At 39.0% G+C, this 24,376-nt stretch overlaps 1 protein-coding gene and 1 non-coding gene across 2 annotated transcripts in view; both read left to right on the plus strand.

The window, feature by feature from the left end:
- The first annotated feature begins 1,858 nt into the window (after positions 1 to 1,858).
- Positions 1,859 to 24,376, plus strand: part of LOC138002102 (uncharacterized) — a 29,286-nt gene continuing 6,768 nt past the window's right edge. The window contains exons 1-4 of the mRNA XM_068848195.1: positions 1,859 to 2,002; positions 2,616 to 2,664; positions 2,954 to 3,334; positions 3,956 to 4,042. Coding sequence (XP_068704296.1) covers positions 1,859 to 2,002; positions 2,616 to 2,664; positions 2,954 to 3,334; positions 3,956 to 4,042 — 661 coding nt within the window. The remainder of the gene's footprint in view (positions 2,003 to 2,615; positions 2,665 to 2,953; positions 3,335 to 3,955; positions 4,043 to 24,376) is intronic.
- Trnas-aga (transfer RNA serine (anticodon AGA)) lies at positions 23,086 to 23,158 on the plus strand. Its single transcript has one exon. It is a non-coding gene; the product is annotated as a tRNA-Ser (tRNA).

Genomic DNA, 24,376 nt, shown 5'->3' on the forward strand with positions numbered 1-24,376 from the left:
ACCTCATCGGAAACTAATCAGGAACAACCATGACCTCATCGAGAGCCAATCAATACGCAAATACCTATTGTTTTGAAGCGAGTCAAACAGAATTTTAAAACACATGCACAAAAGGCTTTACACACCAGAACAAGTCCACAAACGCTTTGTTCTTTTTTAAACTAAATTTGCATAGAGGCAATCGAAGCGTAAAGAAGGAAGAATATAGACCATAAACTGTTTTACGCTTTTTTAAACAAACGTTAACTCCATTGTTACAACCTTTTTTTGAAGGAGAGTTTTCTCAACCTCGCGCTTGAATGAAACACGGGTAAATGCAATCTTTTATGTAAGAATACACAAAGACATCCTTCAGTGCACAGACAGAAAGAAAGCCTACTTAACAGAATTGAATAAAGCCTTTTCTGAAAACGCTTGAAAAAAACCTTTGGATTTTGAGAAGCGTTTTACACTGTGGTATGGTGAAGCGGGAGTTGGTTTCATATCGTATTTCAAAATACTTTTCACAATATTTGACGCGGTGAGCAAACAACAACATAAATTTCAAACGCTTTATTAAAAGATACTCTAGTGACAAGTTGATATAAATGATCTTTCTTCTACTATTTGACTATCGTAACCTTAAAACAAACATGTTGCGTTGCGCGTAAATAAATACTGTGACTCTGATAATGCAGTTCTGTTCAGACATACAGAATATGAAACATTCGAGACCGGACTAACTCGAACGAATTTTATTTGCAGAGGGCTATCGTTAAGTCAATAAATACACACCAACAAGCATTTCAAGCGTTTTACTGAATTAACAGAGAACGCTTATCACAATGTGATATTTGTGAGAGTAGTTCTCTTTGTAATTCACTTGCATTCGCAGCATCATTAGTGTTTTATTATGCATGCACTGTTTCAACGCTTTTTGAGCGAAAATAAATCACACACGCGCAAATAAGAGAAGAAAAAATGTTGTAATTGACTTGCATTCGCTGCATCATTATTGTTCTATTATGCATGCACTATTTCAACGCGTTTAGAGCAACAATAAATAACACACGCGTAAATGAGAGATGAAAAAAAATGTAATTCACTTGCATTCGCTGCATCATTATTGTTCTATTATGCATGCACTGTTTCAACGCTTTTAGAGCGAAAATAAATCACACACATTATTCACTTGAGTTCGCTGCTTAACAGAGTACGCTTATCACAATGTTGTATTTACGAGAGATAGATTTCTTTAATCAAATCTTAATCCAAAAAAAATGTAAATAAAAAGTTCTTTTGAAAGCGCACCCTATGTACAACAAAGATAATACATGTACCGGTCAAGCAATATTATGCATGCATTGTTTCAATGTTTTTAGAGCGAAAATAAATCACACACGCCCAAGTGTTGACCGTGTTAGTGAGGGACTGAATTCAGAAAAAGTGCTATAAAGGAATTCGTGCAGTGCCCGTTTTTCAGTAGACTCGTTAACATGGATAGGGTGTACTTTGTCTTGGTTCGGGTTTGCGCTCGGAGTTGTTTTGCAGGACACATCTTTCACAGCACACCTCGTGAGCAATGGTTAGAACTTGTAAAAGAGTTACATCCAATGAACCCCGGTCGCTTGTTAAGTTTTTATTACTACATGCACCAATGCAACGCTACATTTACCGAACAATATACATTCCACAAAGTGTTATGTGTCACGTACTCGATACATTATCCTTCTTTCTGGTGGATGGTTTGGCAAATTGTCATAAAAAGTCCGCGAATGAAGAAGATCTAATCATTTGTTTAACACCATGGGTAGTGCTGCAAGCCGCGTGTGTGGAAGCTCATCGCCCCACTTTTTCTTTAAGTGACATATGTCAGAGAATGCGATGTTTAGTTGCGTGTTGCGGTAGCAAGGTTTACATCGAATTGAAAGATGTCACCGACAATCACGAAGAAGAAAATGCAAAAGAAGAAGAAAAAGAAAACGCGGACCCTAAATCAGACGAACCAACTATTACAGAAACTGTATTATGAAGTGGATCGACCATCCCCTTTAGGGGGAGTCGACAAACTGTATCGTGCGGCGCGTCGGTATGGTTTGAAACACACGCAAGTACTCGATTGGCTCCGTCAACAACCTGGCTATACCCTACACAAACGTGCAAGAAAACACTTTCGTCGTAACCGAGTAATTGTGTTTGATATAGATTCGCAATGGCAGGCGGACTTGGTTGATTTGCAACATTTGAGTCGGTGGAATCAAGGATACAAGTATTTACTGACTTGTATCGATGTCCTTTCCAAATACGCGTGGGTGGTGTCGTTTTACCATGTACGGGTCCCATCTCACTATACAACTTAACGTTAACTCAGAAATTACTTTTAAACAGCACAAACCAAAGCTTCGTGACAAAAGTATTTCTGTCGAGCATTCATAATTAAAGTTCTAAACAACAGAGATCAACTTTAAAAAACTGTTAGGCTGAACAGTCTGAAAAACCCCAATCAAAATCCATTTTAATCCTCTTCAATTTTGCCCATCCCTGCCTCCTTTTGTATTTGCTGTTTATTTAAACCTCCCTTCATTGTTTTAAGTAAGTATTTTTATGTTTCGCTTGATTTGGTTGTCACTTTTCAGTCGCTGAATTTGACTACATTTCTTGAAATAGCCCCCTTATCTGTCAAAGGTACCTCCTAGGTTAAGCTGGGCCTGTTCTAGAGTAAGAAACAGAGCATGCAACAACAGCATCTCAGTTTCTCTTTAGAAGTAAATTTTTATAGCCTTTGCAGACGAAATCAGGCGATCACGAGTTGGTTTTGTTCTTGACATTTTTTTCAAATGAGAAAAAGGACTTCACTCGATTACTGTCGATTCGTTCCTTCTCGTTAAGCGATAAACAAGAGGAGAAACTTTTCTTAAAAATGCAAAAATTAGATTAACCTGTCAACTCTGGACGTATCTTTTTTTTTTTTCAGACATCTGCCCTGATAACTGGATCTATTTTAAAGGTTATTGCTACCAAAAAGTAACATCCTGTGATTCCTGGAGCAATAGCCAGAGCAGGTGTGCCGCACTGGGAGCCAACCTCCCCAGTGTTCACAGCCAAGAAGAAAATGTCTTTCTGCAAAACTTACACAACGGAGAAAATGGTTGGCTTGGTTTGTCTGGCATAAATAGTGAAGGAACGTTCGTTAGGAGTGATGGAACTCGATTTGACTTCCATTACTGGGCAACGAATCAACCCAGTAACGTCCGTAATGAGGATTGCGTGCACACCCTTGGCTCACTTCCGGCTCACAAATTCAAGTGGAATGATGTCAACTGTTCAAGCTGCCATAAGTACAGCTGTACGAAAGGTACGGGGTTAGCATGAAGTGATACGGCTGAGAGTTAGCCAATGCATAGTCTCTCCTTCAGCGCCTCCCAGGCGTCCCTACTAGGCTAGATCAAAGCAAACTGCATTCCGCTCTCAGAGTAAGCCAATCGCAATGTAGATTTCATGCTCGTGCCGAGGTTCGCGTTAAAATGTTCCAGCAATAGACTGACTCCAGTTATTCGCTTCTAACATGGTGGGTCTTGGAGAAACGTTGAACATGGTAAACCAGCTTCAAATGCGCGACAAAAGTCAATATCCAGGTTTACTTATATATCCGACGAGATCGGTTTTGATTGAGCGACTGTGGTGTAAGGGCTAAAACTATTTGGAACAAGTCTCTGAAGGTTTAGCGAAAGTGAGGTATTTCAAAGCGCTAATTATTTACGTGCGCATCTTAAGAAGAGGTGGAGGTAATTTGTTTTCTTTTCATAACATCTCAATATTTTTGAAAGTGTCGAAAATCACTATTACTCCTCGTGCACGAAGCTAAACTTTAGTTGAGCACCCGTAAATAACAGTATGGCCCTTGAGGTATGAGAGCAAGAGTTTTTTATTTGGAAACGCTGCATAGTCGGTTGATTATATTTATTTCGTGATTTAGATTACGACGAGTGCCAAGGGTTTTCTTTCGACTGTCCAGAGTATGCGACCTGCAATAATACTGGGGGATCTTTCAATTGCTCGCCGGGTATGTAACATTTTAACCAAAATAGATTTTTCCACGGTTTCAGACGTCATATTGGTTGGGGGAGGGGTGGGGGGAACACGGCTTAAATTATAGTGAATGTATGGGAATTTGGCCGATTTTGAACAACTATAAATCCTTTAAGGTCTGATGATTGTGGATAGTGAGAATACCCCTCAAAAATCACTCAGTTAAGATTATTTTCCTGAAGGATGAAGCTATAACGACCGTAAACGAAATTTGTAAATTACGTATGAACCCTTGTAAACAAAATTATGCAAATTCCTGAGAAGAATTTTCGGACGTTGTGCCTTGCGCAATTAATTTTACGTTGATTGAAAAGAATGACGAAAAATATTTTAAAATTTTTGAAATCTGCTTTTCTGCAGGGAGATTATAGAGATGTTAATTCGACCAAAATCGCATAGCTTCCATGTCATTGAAACAGCGTTTGCCTCCCCCCCCCCGCCCCCCCACCAAACAAGATTGCGTCAGAAACTGTGAAAAGGTCTATCATTTAACTATTATCCACCGAAGTGGAGTTAAATATACTCCACTTTTACAGGAGGTGAATATTGTGTTTTAGTATGTGCCGGGAAAGTTGAATAATCCACCGACTTTATCGGTAACCGAAGCGAAACTGGAAGCTATATTGTTTTTCTACTTTTGCTCAGAAGTGATTATAGTACTTGCTATTCACCTCCTAGCTAGCCAATCAGAATGCGCGTGTCCACTGTGCGGACAAAAACCTAACTGGATCCTTTGTTCAGCGCGTGCTGAACATGTACAGCAATTTTTGTGTCGGCTTCCTCGTGGTCACATCTGTATATATCGGTGGAACCTCTGTTTGAGACTACAGATTCGCTTGAGGTGATGTTTACCGACTTCCTTGTTCTCGGGAAACTGGAAGTTTGAAACTCTGCTTGTCAGGAGGGCAAAGAGTTCTTTCTTTTTAGTATTGTCTGAAGAAATGCTTTCCAGTTTTGAGGAATCTTGGTGTCACCTGTTACCTTTGGTTGCTCGAGGTTCTGCTAACAATTCAGCAGTAACTTCTGGCCCAAACTCCAAATTTACTAGCAAAGCATCAAGTTCCTTAAATTGTTTTACGTTCCGCAGAAAAGCCGTGTTCACAATTTTTGTGAGGACTATCTACAGGGCATTTGAGTGGTTCTCCTTTACGGCTACAACAAATAATGCATGAACTCCAATTTATTGCCTCTAGGCAATTAAATTTAGATGCAGATATAAATAAGTCCCTGCCTAAGTAAAGAACACGTATTTGCCTGAATTATCTGTATCTAGAATTCTGCAAACGTTTATTTCAAAGGGCGAACTTCAAAAAGAACATAAAATATGCAAATGAATGCTATGGTATTAGTTTTTATTGGCTTTGTCACTGGCGCAAGGCCAGTGGCAAAGTTCTCAGTTGAAACGACGTTCTTTTACCTGCAACAGAGAGTATAACCGAAAAGTTTTGTTGTTGTTTAGTAAATGCATTTCCAATACTTGATTGTTGGGAACTTGAAGCTGGTAAAGTTTCATCGTCGCGTGGTAGTCAGGTTCTGAACTTAGTTTCAAATACCCTTCGGAAATTATTCTTTTTTGCCGTAATAAAGAGTTAATAGTAGCCCAAGGAATCTGAATTCAATTAAATAACCATCTACCCAAAGTAATTAAGAATCCAAGCATTCTGTTCAATCAGTTTAAATAGAATGCTGGCATCTTAAAATTAACCTACCGTATTTCGCCGGCGATCTCAAGCTTAAACTGCATCGTCAGGTAATCAAATATTCTGTTTGTCTTACCTCGTGTTGCCTGAACGAAGTTAGCCCATGATTAAAGGTTGTTTACAGATCACAATTTCGACATAAAACCAAAACTGATCCTCAACTGAATTCCTGGACTCACGTTTTCTGTATTTGGCGCCTTTTGCATATTTTCCCACGCTTGGCACCGTTTGTATATTATCCTTTGCATACGTGGGAGCAATTGTATATTTTTCTATTTCCTCAGTTTCTCATTCGCTTTATGAAAAACCAAAGTAAAACTATATTTAAAAAAAATACATGCATGCTCTGAAGTCAGATCATTCAACATGAGCGAAACAGCAAGAAACATTTAATTTTCACTTGACATAAACACGGTAAGGCTATCTAAGTGAACCACGCGAAGTAAATTACAAGCAGTTGACGTATTTTGGTTTAATTTGGTGATCAAAAGCATAAAAGCTATGGATTGATTTATCAGCCTCGTTTTCATGCTAATGAAGCTTATCGAGAATTGAAATGACATGTCTTCCCTAAATTTGTTTCTTATACCAACAAGATTCTTTGTGCCAAATTTCATGCTTTCTTCCACTCTGCAACGAAGTAGCCTTAAAATCCCTTTAAGCCACCTCACTATTTTTAGTTACAACAACTTAAAGCTATTTTAGGACTGTTTTTAACAGGTCATTATGTTGCTGTGGTAACCTATGAGTCAACAAAATAATTAAAACTTAAAATGCTACTATGATCAAAAAATTCACTGCCCTTTCCCTTCAGATTTTCAAAGCGTGTTTGCTTGACACCTGACTGGCAAAATTTTGAGCTTCGAATTTTATCCAAAGGCTTTTTGCTTTAAGTGCAAGTTTTGGATTTCACTGTCCGCCATTACATTCAAGACTGACTGATTGGACCTCAGAGGGTTGGATCGAGGATAAGATGACGTCAGAGACTCACTAGCTTAAAATTGCAGCTTGTAAACGCAGCTTGTTATACATGCAAAACACGAGTTTAAAAGTCTGAAAGATCCGAACTCCCGTGCTGCATATTAATTTAGGCGTGTGCACACGCATTGCATTTTTAAACTAATGAGTCTTTGACGTCATCTTATCCTCGATCCAGTTCTCTCAAGATTTTTAAAGTCAATAATGGCGGACCATTAAAAAGGAAAATCCAGTCAAATTATATACAAGTGTCTTTTTGAAATGAAGGCTTAAAACGTCGGTCACTTAGTGTTCACTTAACATAGTTTTGAAATACAAAGAAAAAGTAGAATTGATTTTTGGTCGTAGTAGGACTTTAAAGCATCTGATTGATAGATACTGTTGTTACTGTATCACATATCAACTGAGAAAGGGTGACAAATATGATCATCTTAGTTTTATCTCTCAAACTTACCATTTTTCCCTTAGTCCTTTAGAAAATCATCCTTATCTGTATGCCATATCTCTCGCAATAAAGTTCCCGTGGCCGGTTTGAAACTTTTGGCGTCTGTTAAACATTTTTTCGAATTCCTCCCCTCCATTGGTGCTGGACACTCTTGTCACCAGCATTTCCAATTCAACACCGTGTAAACCGGACAGTAATACCGAGAATTTCTTTCTGTATTTCGCACCATTTTGGGCAATTGTTTCTTCGATTCTCGCACGTTCTCCAATTGTTTACTGCGGCTATTTGGGCTGAGGTAAGATAATTACAGTCGCTCACAATCAAGACGTTTCGCCCACGCATCTTACGAGGAAAATATTTCTTCGAAATAGAGTTAACAGAGCTTACGAGTGATTCAAAGAAAGTTATATATATGTACATAACTTACATATATGTTTAACTTGTATATATAGAACTCATATATAACGTATAAAGTTCTACAAGCATAAAATGTTGTGTAGATGATTTCTCCAAGCAATAAATAAGAAATAGACCACAAATCAAGAGATGGCACAACTTTAGTTTACACCTATATTTCGGCAGCACCAAACGGCCTTCTTCAGGGTGATTAGAAACCGTTACACAAGAACGCTAACTACACGCTACTCAAGCTGCAAAATGTAAAAAACATAGCACGCACTTGTGCATATGAAAAACATGAAGCTAAAGCGACACGATAATAAAAACCGACAAACTGTAAGGAAAAAAAAAACAAACAAAAACAAGTGAAAGAGCGTTCGCGTCCAGATTATCAATAACGTTCACACTAATGATAAACTGGCTGTAAAAGAAAGAGAGTGGGCATACAGATGTCAAACGTTGAGACCAGATCGCCTCAACGACAGCGACTTCTTTTACAGCCAGAATACATATATATATATATATATATATATATATATATATAATAATAATATAATGAATTGAAGATTTCATCAGCTATTAAATTGCTCAATAGGTAAACTAGAGCAATGTAGATTTGTAGAGTTGGATTATTTGGTCGAAGACATTTATTGCTACTCAGAGTTTCATGCTCCTTGCGGAGCAATCATCAGGCAATGCCAAAAATAACGGATACAAAGGATGATATACAAAGTTTGAAAATACAGAACAATGCCCACTGGCGTGACGTGCAGAAATGTGATTGGTTAAGCGAGTACGTTCTAAGAAATTCCTGTTAAAGAACGTACTCGCTTAACCAATCACATTTCTGCACGTCACGCCAGTGGGCATTGTTCTGTATTTTCAAATTTTGTATATCATCCTTTGTATCCGTTATTTTTGGCATTGCCTGATGATTGCTCCGCAAGGAGCATGAAATTCTGAGTAGCAATAAATGTCTTCGACCAAATAATCCAACTCTACAAATCTATATATATATATATATATAATAGTTCAATGAATGGGACTAGTCGTTTGACATTTGCCTACAGGCCTGTTTCGTGGAGGCTTTAGGCTTCCACTCTTCAGGGCTTTTTTAATTAAACTGTGTGTTGCCTGCAGTATGTGGAAAGATGACCATTTATAAATACTGCAGGCAACACACAGTTTAATTAAAAAAGCCCTGAAGAGTGGAAGCCTAAAGCCTCCACGAAACAGGCCTGTAGGCAAATGTCAAACGACTAGTCCCATTCATTGAACTATTGTAACGCTCCCCCACTTGTGGGTGTAGAGCACTCTTCGTAGGATATACTTGGACACATCATAACGTATATATATATATATATATATATATATATATATATATATATATAAATGATTTGGTTGAAAAGTTAAAACAAGACTAGATGTTGCATCTCTACTTATATATATATAAGAGAAGAAAATGGGGGTTGTTCAAAATGCAATAAGAAATGCGATCTTTGTAAAAATTATTTAATTCAAGCTTCAAAATTTCAAAGTTCAGCTATTGGTCGCCATTATTCCATTCAACAAAAACTTTCTTGTTCATCGCAAAATGTTATTTATTTGGCCACTTGTGCCAAATGCAACCTGCAATATGTGGGCTCCACCTCGACTGAATTTAAAGTAAGATTCCGTAACCACAAGTCGAACATGCTGAAGAACAAAGGAACTTGTGAATTGGCTATCCACTATAATAACTCTGAACATGAAGTTTCACAAATCAATTTTATCATTATCGAACAAATTAGGAACATTCTTTACATCTTGAACAATTGTTACTCACTAGGAAGGCCTATTGGATTGTGCAATTATTTACCCTTAATCCTCATGGTCTTAATAAAAGGCGGGAATCTAGATCGAAACACCGCATTAATTACTACAATTGAGTAGTTGTGAGTTGACATTTTCCCAATACGATGCATTTTTATCGATATGTCACCTATAGTTCTTTATTTGTTTTTCATTGTTAAATCTATGTCACCTTGGAGTTTAGACCTTTGTTATAGTTCTTTATTTGTCTTTGATCGTCAAATCCATGTCACCTTGTAGCTTTGACCTTTGTTTTGTTTCGTTTCCTTAATTTCAATATTTCTGCTCTGTATATATAAGCTGCTGTTTTTGTGATTTGCACTCATTGTAAATAGTTTTTTTAGTTTTTAATTTTTAACCTGAAGAAGGCCGCACGGCCGAAACGTCGTATTAAACTTCGTCCAGAACAGTCAAGAGTTTGTCTCTACGCCGCTTTTCCTTACGTACACTTAACTATATATATATATATATATATATATATATATATACATAGTAAGTAAAAAGGAAGCGAGGACGGACAACTTCTGACGTAAAAAGGTTTAAAAATTAAAAATTTACTAAAACGCTTCGGTCAAAGACCTTCTTCAGTTATGACAACTTTTGAATAAAAACGAAACTTAAATAAGATTTAGGCGCTAACAATTACACAATAACAAGTGAAAGCTGTCAAAAAAACATAAGATTGCAAAAAAGAAGAAAAAAAGTGGTGCTAATTTGTAGACGACAAAAAGGCTAAATTAACGAAGCAAAAAAATTAACAAAACCCCCTAGAGGGGCCCTTAAACAATATAAATCATAATGAGCTTCCCGGTAAGGGCCTTTGAGTTCATCTAAAACCTAAAGGCCTGACAAAATCCAAGAAAAGGGCCTTAGAACGGTTAATCATGTAGGAACGTACTCTATGGGAAAGGAAACTAATTATAACAAATTCTATTTTTTGAATGAAATTCCTTCCTTTTATTTAAGCCGTGGGGTGCAAGAGAGTTTTCAAGGCCATTCCTTTCGGAGTAGCCACAAGATGGAAAAGAAATTGCTCTGATGAAACCTTTCTTGCCAAGAGAACAGCTGACTACAAAGGGTACCTCCTAAATCAAGGTTATCCTTCTAAATTAGTTAATGATCAATTCTCCAAAGCCTCCGTCATTTCTAGAAATGATCTACTTAGAACTCGTGGAAAAGAAGCGAAGAAACTCTTTCCGTTTGTTGTTACATTCAATCCAAATTTACCCGATGTTGGTAACATAATTAGAAAGCACTTGTTTATTCTACAATCCAACCCCAAATTAAAAGAACTTTTCCCTCGAGGCTCTGTCATACCAGCCTTCCGTCGGTCAAAAAACCTTAAAGAATTGTTAGCACCATCCCGCTTGAAAACCGCCGCAGAGGGACGAACGGATCACCACAACAATGGTTGTTTTAAATGCAATAGAAATAGATGCGATCTTTGTAAGAATTTCTTTGTGGAATCTAAATCTTTCCTTAGTTTTAAGCCCTTTTCTTGGATTTTGTCAGGCCTTAAATAAAAGGAAGGAATTTCATTCAAAAAATAGAATTTGTTATAATTAGTTTCCTTTCCCATAGAGTACGTTCCTACATGATTAACCGTTCTAAGGCCCTTTTCTTGGATTTCGTCAGGCCTTTAGGTTTTAGAAGAACTCAAAGGCCCTGACCGGGAAGCTCATTATGATTTATATTGTTTAAGGGCCCCTCTGGGGGTTTTGTTAATTTTTTTGCTTCGTTAATTTAGCCTTTTTGTCGTCTACAAATTAGCACCACTTATTGTTCTTCTTTTTTGCAATCTTATATTTTTTTGACAGCTGTCACTTGTTATTGTGTAATTGTTAGCGCCTAAATCTTATTTAAGTTTCGTTTTTATTCAAAAGTTGTCATAACTAAAGAAGGTCTTTGACCGAAACGTTTTAGTAAATTTTTAAATTTTAAACTTTTTTACTTCAGAAGTTGTCCGTCCTCGCTTCCTTTTTACTTACTACAGTCGTTCATGTCGTGAGGTTTGGACTAGGAATCTTGCAGATCCTCCTGACGTGGTGACACCTTGTTGGCCTGAGAGACTCACTAGCAGTTAGATATAATAATATATATATATATATATATCTAACTGGATTTGTCAAAAGGTGGCTGCAGAAATTGTGAAAACAAGCCAATTCTGCTGCCGTCACAAACTTAAACAAAAGCTACCCTCCCCACTCCTGTGCTTTGGTCAGACAACCAACAATCACCTACCCACACCACAGTGTGGGCTCACTCTAATTGGTGATCAAAACCAAACTATCAATGAGGCCTCGACTAGTCCAGGAAAAATTGCCAATGAAGGCATGCTACAGTGTAAAGTCTCACTTAACAAGGCCACAAACTCTAACTGCATTTAAAGTCTCAAAGCAGCAACCCTACCAGCCCTGTGCTTTTGACACACAACTCAGAGTTAGAACTGTCCCTGGGCTGTTTGGGAAAGCAGGCCTTGACGGCAAGCCCCCTCAAATTTGAGAGGCCACAATGGCTTGAACACGGGCTACGCCCGTGCTCAAGCCAAAACTCCAGCAGCTACCTTTTAGCAAATTCGCTCAGATATATATGTTGAAAAATACGGTGATGCCATGCCTCGTATAATATTAAATAACTTATGAAGACTTCTTAAGGCAAATTGATTATAATGGAACGTCAAACGTTTCGCCGGTTAGGGCTTCATCAGTGACTGATAAGTTATTTTACAAGACAGAATATATAACAAGTAAAGAACAATGGTCTTTGATCAGGTTCATTAAGCCTGCTAGTGTATGGTCAGGACACGTCCAATACAACCATTCATGACGGTTTCAGTGTCCATATGTATATACATATATTTAACAATTATTCCATGAGCGCACGTTGGATATGAGATGGTAAATAGCCAACGAGGCGCGTAGCGCCGAGCTGGCTACAACCAGTCTCATATCCAACAAGCGCGAATGGAATAATTGTTTTATTAAATTCCTTTAAACTCCAAAAGTTTAGAAACTACGAAATACGAGCGAAAAAAGCCAGCCAATCCGAGCGAAATCAAAAAAAATTGATGAGAACCGATGCGATGTCGTGTAACACCTTGTGGTCAGACAGACGCAGCCTCGTAACAAAAACATTTCTTACCATTTTGCGTACTTTTATACGTCGGAATTTAACCCAGCTGTCCAGAAAAAAACTTTTTTTTTGCTTTCTTCAGAGAGAAATTTCGCTTTCCGGCGAAAAAACTTTTAGCTTGGCACCACTTAGATCAATCATTTACCATATAAGGTCAAACCAAGGTATATGAACTGATAACCGAGATTGAGTGAACCAATCAGAGCACGAGAATTGCGTTATACCAGGTTGAGAATTTAATAAATAAATTAAAAAAATTATATATATATATATATATATATAGAGAGAAAGAGAGAGAGAGAGAGAGAGAGAGAGAGAGAGAGAGAGAGAGAGAGAGAGAGAGAGAGAGAGAGAGAGCCAGAGCCAGAAGAAAGGGCACTTTTGTGACGAAAATAGGGAACTTTCGTGACGAAAATAGGGAACTTTAGTGACTTAGGGAACTTTTATGACGTGCATAGGGAACTTTTGTGACGTGCATAGGGAACTTTTGTGACGACACTAGGGAACTTTGGTGACATTAGGGAACTTTGGTGACTTGAATTGGGCACTTTGGTGACCTTGATAGGGAACTTATGTGACGCTCACTTGTAGGTGTTACTCTAAGGAAAAACGTCACTTTCAGTGCAATAGAGGAAGCAGGTATTTTCCTTGTTGACTATCAAACTTAATGCAAACAGAGCACAAACAAATTTGGTGTTTTTCCATCCGCTGTTGATACATTTTCTTAGTTGTTCCTAAACACTGGCAAGTCTCATTTATTGAACAACCCATCATTTTGTTTACACTTTGCTTGTTTCTTTCTGTTGCATAGACATGGAGAGAAGACAAACAATTAGCTGCGTTGTCCGCTCAACAATAACTTAAATTCGATAGTCTAATCTATCATAGTAAGGTGAACTCTATCCAAATCTCTAGCGAATCTGAAAACGCTTGATAATAGTACATTGTAGACAAGCGAGCAAAACTATGTAATTATTTAGAACGTTCATGATTCGACAGGAATGTCATAACACTTCGGTGCCTTAATTTCTACTACCAAAACAGGAGGTGCTTAAGCATGTAAGCTGGTGATTTAAAACATTCGTCCAGACTTCAATCAACTGCTAACTTTTTTAAAAACAACTCTAACATGTCTAATGTTGAGCTGTCTTAGATGCTCTTTTACACGATTAATTATTGTTTCTAACGACGCTTTTTGTAAAAGTTCCATCCTTTCCCCCATCTCGTCATGTACACCTTGAACATCAATCCAGATTTGCAACCGCGTGGCGTTCAGAAAAATTCTGTGGTACACGTCACGCAGAAGTCCCCCGAAAGCGTTAACCAGACGTCACGCAGGTAATGATTTAGTTTCTGAAATTTACTTAATTTAAATATGATTTATATTTATATATCTATATTTATTTATATTTATATTTATATTTATATTTATAATATTTATATTTATAATAATAATAATAATAATAATAATAATAATAATAATATATCGAATATATCGAATAATCGATATCGATGGCGACAAGTAGGTCAGACGTGTCTTATCGCTCCTGATAAAATTCGTTTCAACTGAAAGTAAGCCAAGTTCAGAGCACTAAAAGACATACAGAAAAGTATTCTGAATACTTGTGAAGTTGTCTGGCGAACTGCAGGACAATTCGGTGTCTTTGAACGAGCGAATTTGGTTTGTTGTTTAGTTTAATTTGAAATTTGAGTTTATCGACATTGTGGTCACAACATGGCTAGTAATGGATCGCAGGAACGACTTGTGCGGATAAAGGATAAAATGGACTGAGGTGGGGAATCATGATATTTTGGAGTGCAAAAAGCAAGCCCAGCGACTGGTTAACTCAGAAAACCCACCGCGTTTTGACAATGGAAGGAAGAAAGGCTACATGGGGATAATGAAACAGCTTTGGGAAGAGAAGGGCTATGGTTATCTGGAGCTCACGGAGCAGAATCTAAGAGACCAAGCGGCGAAACTGGAGAAAACACTGGGGAACGTTAGACAGAGAATAACCGAAAACATCAGAACAAGAGAGTGCAAAAGGAACGAAGAATCAGTCGAAGGTTTTCAAAATGCAAATACAGGAGACCAAGATTTGCATATGGAAGAAAGTGAAGCGGTTCCGGATGAACGGCCTTCCTTAAGCTCAGAAGCACGTGAGCTTCTGAAATCAGCGACCAATGTTTACATCCATATCCACCCGTGCGAAGGCGATTTTAGTAATCGTACTATTGATACACGAACAAAAGGAACGCCAACAAAGGGCGACCATGAGAATATTAATAAGGTGGTAACGGAGTTAATGAAGCAGTGCAGAGTATCCCCGACGGACAATCCATTTAGCTATCTTTGGATTGCTAATTGTGTGCTTTATTCTGTTGTCACGGCATTCCTTTTGTATAAAGGATGGAAAAAACAAGGATCAGGAAAATCATCAAACCACAAGAGTAAAAGATCAAAGTGTCAAAAAGCGCACGAGGAAAAGGCGGAGTGTCTTCGGAAAAAGATCTCAATGGCTAAATCTGAAATCGAGCGTCTGAAAGAAAACAGGAAAATGACGAAAAGAGGAAAAAGGAACAGAGCGATCCTACAACAAGAATGCAAAGAGTTATCCATAGCTTCACTTGTGAGTTACATGGAAAGGCAGAAATGTGCGTTGAGGAAACTGAAAAGAGCTTTTGGCAGGAATAAGAAGAATAAAGAAGCGAAGGTTCTAAATCAACAGTTTAAAGAAGATGCAGGGCGCGTGTATGCTAATATGAGGGAGATGCTAGCCAAATGCGAAGATTGTGATCGTCCCAAGTATGAGGGAGCTAATGGAAACACCGCTGCAGAGGAGAGAGAGAAGTTCGGGAGTATTGAAGAAGCGAGTTCGTTCTGGAGAGAACTGTGGGAAGGAGAGGGGACTGGGAATAGCCAGGCTGAATGGCTGAACGAAGTGAGAGATGCGATCTTTAGTAAGGTCCCCCCACTGACAGAAGAGGCCTGGACCCTAGAAACCGCTGAAGCAGTAGGGATATTGAAAAGGAAGAAGAACTGGAGTGCTCCGGGGCCGGACAAGTTGGTCAACTACTGGTGGAAGCGTGCGCAAGTGCTACACGAAGGCATGGCCCGGTCGTTTGAAGCGATCTCGAGAAGTGATGATGACTATCCATCCTGGTTTGCTGAGGGAAGAACATCTTTGATACCCAAACCGGGGGAATTCACCAGCGACAATCAGAGACCAATCACTTGTTTAAATACGGCTTATAAGTGGTTTACTTCGTGTGTTCTCGGTCCCACGGATTAACATCTGGAAGAGCATGGGCTGATGGAAGGATCGCAGAGAGGTGCAAAAAAGGGGTGTAGTGGAACGGTAGATAATTTGTTGATTGATAGGGTGGTGACGTTGGATTGTCAGAGAAGAAGGCGTAACCTGAGTATGGCATGGGTAGATGTGAAGAAGGCATATGATTCGGTAGATCATGGGTGGTTAGGTGAGATGATGGTGCTGCATAGGTTTCCAAAGTGGCTGTGTAAGGTGATAAGTAAGTTGTGTAAGAGTTGGAAGACGAGAATCGTCGCCAACACGCGGCATGGGTGGGAAGTGTCTGATCCTATTATGTTTAAGAAAGGACTACCACAGGGAGATGCGCTCTGCCCGAGGCTTTTCACGATCTGCTTGAATCCCGTGGCCTGGAAGATCAGCGCCTCCGAGGGATACAAGTTATCTAAACCAATCAGTGCCACAGTGACTGATCTGCTGTATATTGACGATCTTAAAGTATTCGCAGCTAACGAGACCAAGTTGAACCGAGTGCTAGAATCAACGCAAGTGGCTATGGAAGACATCGGACTACAGTGGAATCCAAGGAAATGTGCAGTGGTCCATATAAGAAGAGGGATCCACTCCCAGGAGAATTTAGGAGGAGATATAGCTGGAGGAAGATTACCATCACTTGAAGAAGGAAAACAGTATAAGTTTCTTGGTGTTCTTGAGAGCTTAGTCCAGGAAGAGAAAATGGTACTTGAATGTGCAGCAAGGGAGTACCTGCGTCGATTGTCGATCATCTGGTCCAGTCCCCTCTCAGACTTTAACCGGGTGGCGGCTTCTAACCAGTTTGCCTTGCCGGTGTTGGGTTACTTAATGTGGACTCAACACTGGCCGATAACAGAGTTGAAGATCTTGGACAGGGAAGTGCGCAAGATCATAGTGGAAAATGGCGGGAAACACCCAGGTGGTTCTACGGCTCTCTTGTACCTCCCGAGGGAACAAGGCGGAAGAGGTCTACGTGCGGTGGAGATGGAGTATAAAGTGACCAAGGTCAAAGCAGCGATTCGAATGTATGAGAACCAAGACCCGGCGATGAAAATGGTGAGAGAGTTTGACGAAAGAGCCGAGTCACTCGGCCATAAATCAATAGTGAAAGATGCGGCAAAGTTTGCGGCGGAGTTGGGTGTTGACCTTCACCTTAAACACCCGGAACCTGTATGTGTTATGAGCAGTGGAGAGGCCATCCCACCGCAACGCGTGAAGGGAGTGCTGAAAAAATGTGTGGAGGAGAAGTATGAGAGGGACGTACGTGGCCTAGAATGGCAGGGGAAGCTGCTGAGAGAGAGAAAGGACGATGAACAGCTGTGCACGAACGGATGTTTCAGCTGGCTGAGTACATGGAGATCATGTCCCACGTATACTATTGCCGGTGCGTTTGAACTGTACGAGCAACTTTTGCCAACAAAGCTTTACACTAGCAAAAAGACTCACACAAGTTGCTCTGGGGATGTGAAGTGTAGAATATGTGGCCACGCCCAAGAGAGTGTCTCTCATATCCTGTCCGGGTGCACTGCGTTGGCTCAGACCAAGTATTTGTTCAGACACAACATGGCTCTAAGGGTCCTGTTTTATGAGATCTTACATGACCAGGGTCTTCTCGAGGAAGTTCCACCGTGGTACTCGCCAGTAATGCCCAAGCCGGAGTACAGGTCAGAACAAGTGGAAGCATGGTGGGATGTACCCGTGTATGCGGACCACCAGGAGGTTCGAGCCAACCGTGTAGACGCGAGGATTGTGGATCATGCAAACAAGAAAGTGCTGACCTTAGAGATGAGCTGCCCTTGGATTAGTAACCGAGAGAAAAAGAGCGAGGAGAAGACGATGAAGTATGGCCCGTTAAGGTGGGAATTGAAGCAGCAGTATAGAGGTTACGAGGTGATTCAACATAACATTATCATGGACGTGTTGGGAGGCTGGTCGAGAGAAACCGAAACCTCAATTCAATCACTGGTAGGACGTAAGGCGAATCAAGTTTTAGAGGCCATGCAAAAGGCAGTCTTGTCTTCATCCCTAAATATAGCGAGAACTTTCAAGGTTATGATATGAAGACCTAAGATCAAAGCCTGACTGTCAGCCATGAAGAACGAGAGACATTACAGACATTTATATGCCTAGATTATAGTTTTTAGTCATGTAGATATATATATATATATATTTTTTTTATTTTATTTTATTTTATTTTTTTTTTTTTTACTCATTTGGTTATTCCTTTTAAGTTTCGCTTGTGCGCATAGGTTACGCTTAGCGCCCTGTGTCGCTTTATAACACTGTGCATACAGATAGTTTTACTGCATAATAATAATAATATAATGAATTGAAGATTTCATCAGCTGTTAAAGTGCTCAATAGGTAAACTAGAGCAATGTAGATTTGCAGAGTTGGATTATTTGGTCAAAGATATTTATTGCTACTCAGAGTTTCCAAAACAAATGTGGGAAAGTTCTACCTTCCTCTCATTGATCAACACTTCCCAAATTACACCCACTCCACAAAATTTTCAACAGGAACACGCTTAAATTAAGCTATAGCTGTATGGCAAATATCAAAACCATTATATCCAACCACAACAAAGCTCAAATCAACAAATCTGTTCCTACCAATGATAGCAATGATAGCAATTGTAACTGCCGCAACTCAACCATGTGCCCCATGGACGGAAAATGCAACGACCAAAACATGATCTACCAAGCCGAAGTCACGGCACCAACCTCAAGAGAGACATACATTGGTCTTTGCGATACAACCTTTAAGTTAAGATACTGAAACCATGTCTGCTCCTTTAAGAATGAGCAGTATAAGCATGCAACTGAATTAAGTAAATCTATTTGGAGTCTAAAGGATAAGAATATTTCGTACAACATCAATTGGCGGAAGGTAAAACAGGTCCGATCATATTCTAATATAAGCAAGAGATGTAATTGGTGTTTATGGGAAAAGTATTTTATTATGTGTAAACCCGAAATGTCATCACTGAACAACAGAAGCGAACTGATATCTAATTGTAGCCATTCTAAGAAATTCCTATTAAAGAAAGTATTCGCTTATCTTAACCAATCACAGTTCTGCATGTCACGCCAGTAGGCATTGTTCTGTAATTTCAAATTTTGTATATCATCTTTCGTATCCGTTATTTTTGGCGCTTGCCTGATGAAACTCAGAGTAGCAATAAAACTCAGAGTAGTAATTATAAATGCCTTCGACCAAATAATCCAACTCTGCAAATCTATGTATATTTATGTATTTATTATTTATATATTTATTTATTATATTATATTTACTTTATGAGTTCGTTGTGACTTTTTTTTTAAATTTACAACTAACGTAAGTGTTCTATTAAGCCCCCCACGGGCTTCATTTAGTTGTTTGTTTTGCAGGCCTTTTTAGCGGAGGGATTATTAGACAGGGCCAGAGGGGAGTTTATAGAGAGGGGGGCTTATATCAAATCTTAAACGCGCCGTTTTCGTCTTAACCCTTTCACTGCCGAGGGCTCCCCCATTGACGAGTAAAATCGTCTGGCGTTAGACAGAGTAAAATCTATGTGTCAATTTGCATTTTTGGCGGTGAAAGGGTAAAGCAGTTTTTGTACAAAACTTAATCAGCTGCCGTCAAACTTTATTATTTCAGTAACAAAGAGGAGAAAACAGTTTTATGTGTTCGAGTGGAGTCACAAGTCACAAGGGGAGCCAAGCGAGCCATCGTGCGAGCCATGAACATATGGTTCGATTAAGGAAAAAAATGCTTATTATTAAATAAATCACATTAACTCAAGCATAAAGTCAATTAGGAAGTCAGATCAAGTCTGACTTCCTGGGGAGACGAAAATAGGTTGTAAAAAGGGAGGCTCGAATTTCTCCAAAGTATTTTTCCTTCCTTTGCCAGGTTCAAGACAAGTAATTTCTAGCACCACAATTTTTGACAATCATTTATTCCACAATATCTGACGCCCACAAAACGTACGAGGGTATTTCAATTCATACGGACATCGTCATCTCACATTTTCTTCTACCAAGAGAGCAAAAAGTTGCTCTCGAATAAAACAAGCTGAAAAACAAACCAATGTGCGTCTTCCACGTTTTCTTTGAGCGAAATGTGCGTTACTTTCCGTTCCACACGATGGAAAACATTCGGCACGCAATAATTTTATGGTACGGCTACTATCATGCTTGGATTTAATTAAAGCGTCGCTAGTGTAACTCGCATCAAAGAAAAAAGAATTCACAAACATGTTTACATGTGGCGTTTAATATATATATGGCTTTATGTCTCGCTTGACTCGCACGACTCGCATCGTGGCTCGCATGGCTCGCTGGCTTGCACATTTGGCAGGCCCGTTTGAGTGGATATTTGTTTAAAATCAAACCAACTGGGCCGCATGAAAGGAAGAAAATGGGTGGGGCCTTACTAGAGACGGGGGAGGCTGTCACAAGAAGCAACTTCCAAACGGTGGGCTTATTAGAAAGGGGAGGGCTTATTAGAAATAGAGAGGTATGACGGTATTGTACTTTCTCAGGAGAGAAACCACATAAGTGGTTTAAATGACTTTTTTTTTTTCTTTTTTTTACCGTGGCGGATTGTTCCATACAGTTTCAAAGCCCGGTTACTAAATACCGTCTAGACAGGGTTGAATAAAACCGTCGTCTCTAAAACCGAGTTATAGTCTGAACCAGGACAGTGTGTCATTAGTTGAAATGATTCATAATAAGACATATATTGGAAACGTAAGATTAAGACTACCGTGATAACAAAGTTGGTCGGTAAGGCCAGCGATTGTTTAGAGAATTGTTTGACACATTTATGTCGAAGAACGCGAAGATCATTATTAGTTTGGGTAGCACATTACAATCATTCATCTTGTTCATAATTCACCAGTCTGAGATTTAAGCAAGTATCTATATATTTTCATTTGTCTGAATGGGGAAGTATAGGATCTAGAGCCATTAATTTGTGCTTGACAAGGCGACATTTCTACATTGGGCGTGTGTCCGTTCAAAATTAAGGAGTGCACTAGCTTTTAAAGTCGAGATACCTAGTCATGATCTTAATTATAGTACCACTTTCCATAAACGAAGATTTCTGTAATCATTAGGCAACACAATAAGCCCCCCAGTAGAATTTTTCAATCATCTGTCCATATACCCCTATACGCAAAGCGCATCAAGGTCGTAATTCACCATATTTTCGGCCCTGGTCCATTTTGATTGCAACGAATAAATCTGAAACTTGAATCACTCGTTGCTATTGCACTGTTGCACAATTTGATAGTATTGATCATTTCTGCCTCTCGAAAAAATACGCTGAAATGATCATTTGTAACATCTAGCAAATAGGGAACTTTCGTGACATTTGCCGTTTCCTGACATCGGTTACTTCAAATCTTCATAAAAAGATAACGGATGGTGATTCTGTACTCAAATTTGCTTTGCTTTATTGCCAAATAATTGCTCCACCTGTAGAATAATTTTGAGCGAAATTGATAAAGGTTAAGTTGCGAATTTTATTGTCCAAACTTACAAAACGCAAAAAGGGCCCATTCAGAATTTTAAAACCTTTCATCGACTTGAAAAGTCAAACACATACACGGCAGATTTTTCAAAGTCCTGATAACTCAGATTTAAAAGGTTTTGGCGGCCGAGGGAATGGAGTGGCGTATAAATGGTAAGTCAATAGCTTCAGTTTGGCGAACAAAATGGATTTATAGCTTTTGAATTGGCCGATACCACGACATAGGGTACTTTCGTGACCTCTCAAGCACAAATAACGGGTTGTTTTAGTGAGGATTAGATGGTATTGGGGAATGGCTCGCATGCAGACGGGTTGGGTCATCAAGCTTTGTTATATGGGTTGTCAAAAGTTACCACACAAAAATGGTTGATCTATCATCAAAAGAGGGAAATGTCAGGAAAGTGCCCTAACTTTCTTCTAGAGAGAGAGAGAGAGAAAGAGAGAGAGAGAGAGAGAGAGAGAGAGAGAGAGAGAGAGAGAGAGAGAGAGAGAGAGAGAGAGAGAGAGAGAGAGAGAGAGAGAGAGAGAGAGAGAGAGAGAGAGAGCCAGAGGCACGGGCACTTTTGTAACGAAAAAAGGGAACTTTTGTAACGCGATAGGGAACTTTTGTAACGAAGGTAGGGAACTTTTGTAACCTGAGGCACTTTTGTAACCTCATTGGGGCACTTTTGTAACATCAGTGGGGCACTTTTGTAACGACAGAGGGCACTTTTGTAACGACAGAGGGCACTTTTGTAACGACAGGGCACTTTTGTAACAGCCGTGCATTTTTGTAACAAACTGGCACTTTTAGCATTAACCTTGACTTCCATGGCCTGCTAGTGTGAATACTGTTAAGAGTTAATACAGATTCAAGAGAATAATTAAGAGTACTGTCATGTTGGAAGTACTGAGTTAATTTTGCTGAGTTGGTTTTCTTTCCTAGCATTGCGTGTAGTTTTCGCATTTGCTTGTGTACAACATCCAACTCTTTCATTCCCGGTAATTCACATGATAAAATTTAGCGAAACCATCTGTCAATTTATCCAGTTATTTATTTGATTATTTATCACTATAATTATGAAGGAGCAGTTTAAAGCACTTCATTTAGAAGCTGTAGCACACAATTCAGACATTTATGCATTCTTAAGGTATAGCTTCTCCTTCTTCGCTATTTAACCTGGTTGTTCAAAATCCGTTTAATGCTAATCCCAGGTTAAAAATTAACGAAGGAGTTTATTTCTCAACTCCCAAATGTTGTTCAACGCTGATGTTTGGCGAAACTTTACATTAGAGAAAGTCAATCTTGAAAAAAAAAAATAAGCAAAAGAAACTTTCAACCAAAAGTTGAAAAGAATGAAACCAAATTTTATGGTAATCCTGAATTACGTTAATCGGCTTTTGAACAACTGGGCCCTGGTTAGCAAGACTGGAACAATCAAACATATTTCTTTACACATATTAAATGAAGTGTTGACAGGAACTCTCTGGGAACTCGGAAAAAATCCGAGCCCCAGATGGGATTTGAACCCACAACCCTCGGTGATCTGGTCGGATGCTCTAAACACTGAGCTACTGGAGACACCATGGTGAGCAAGGGTGAAATGTGGGTCTTTGACTCGAGCTGCATCACACAGCTACAGAGTCAAATAACGACTGACAGCATAGTTCATAACTACATCATAACTGCATTTCCCCCCTGCTCACCATAGAGTCTCCAGTAGCTCAGTGGTTAGAGCATCCGACTAGATCACGGAGGGTCGTGGGTTCAAATCCCATCTGGGGATCGGATTTTTCCGAGTTCCCAGAGGGTTCCTGTCAACATTTAATATGTGTATATCATTCTCACATTCGATCATATTTCTTTACTCCTAAGAAAATCAATTGAACGCCCATAATCTTTGCAATGTTCATAACTCACTGATATAACTTCCAATGCAAGCAGGTTGGCTATCCGAGCATATCGAATATATGCATTTAACTGATGAAATCTTCCATCTTTGCAGCAATAAATTCAACTGAGCTTTAACAACTCAAATTGTAGGCAACGCATACCATGAAAATGGTAGCAATAAACGCAACAAAGCTCATTCATGATTATTGCCCATAGATGGCAGCAATAAACGCAACATAGCTTGGTCATAACTATGCCGATAATCTTCACAGCGTTTACAACTCACTGAAAAAAAAAAATCAGATGCGATCACATTGGCTATCCGAACTTATGAAATATACGCGAGTGATGAAATCTACCATCTTTGCACCAATAAATTCAATTGAGCTTTAACAATTGAAAATTGTAGGCAAAGCCTACCAGAAAATGATAGCAATAAACACAACATAGCTTATTCGCATTATCCCCATAGCAAGCAGCAATAAACGCAACATACTGTAGCTTAATTATGATTACGCCCATAATCATTGCAATGTTTAAATCTCACTGAAAATAATTCGAATGCAATCACATTGGCTATCCCAGCTTATCGAATATATGTAACTGATGAAACATCTACCATCCTTGTAGCAATAAGTCAATTGAGCTTTAACAATTGCAAACTTTGCATCACTGACGCAAAAGAGCACGTTCTGCAGCTGAGGCTTTCTCGATGAGTTTGGATAACTGCAACGTTTTGCTAAAACAACAATCTCGCAAGCACTTGAATTCAAATGTCGTAATCATGGTAAATAGCGGGATTTTTTAGGTCAACATCTAAAGCAGTTGTTGCTCCTTTGCATTTGCAAAACTCTAAAGAGCGCTGATTTATTTTTTGTTGGCCAAAAAGAACAAATTGCTATTGAAAAACATAAGTGACCCTTGGTTTTTGATGACTGACGTAGATTCAGTTAATATTTCTCCATTGCACAGTTTAAGTACACAAGCATTGCCTGTTGAAAATACTCAACAGTTTTGAAAGCCACTCTATTACCAATGATATTATAGTTAACATTAACTTAACCCATCAAAGAATAAACCTTTTACGAACACTTGCAAAAGAGGATATTTA

This window comes from Montipora foliosa, chromosome 5, assembly GCF_036669935.1.
Source record: "Montipora foliosa isolate CH-2021 chromosome 5, ASM3666993v2, whole genome shotgun sequence".
Classification (NCBI taxonomy): Eukaryota; Metazoa; Cnidaria; class Anthozoa; order Scleractinia; family Acroporidae; genus Montipora; species Montipora foliosa.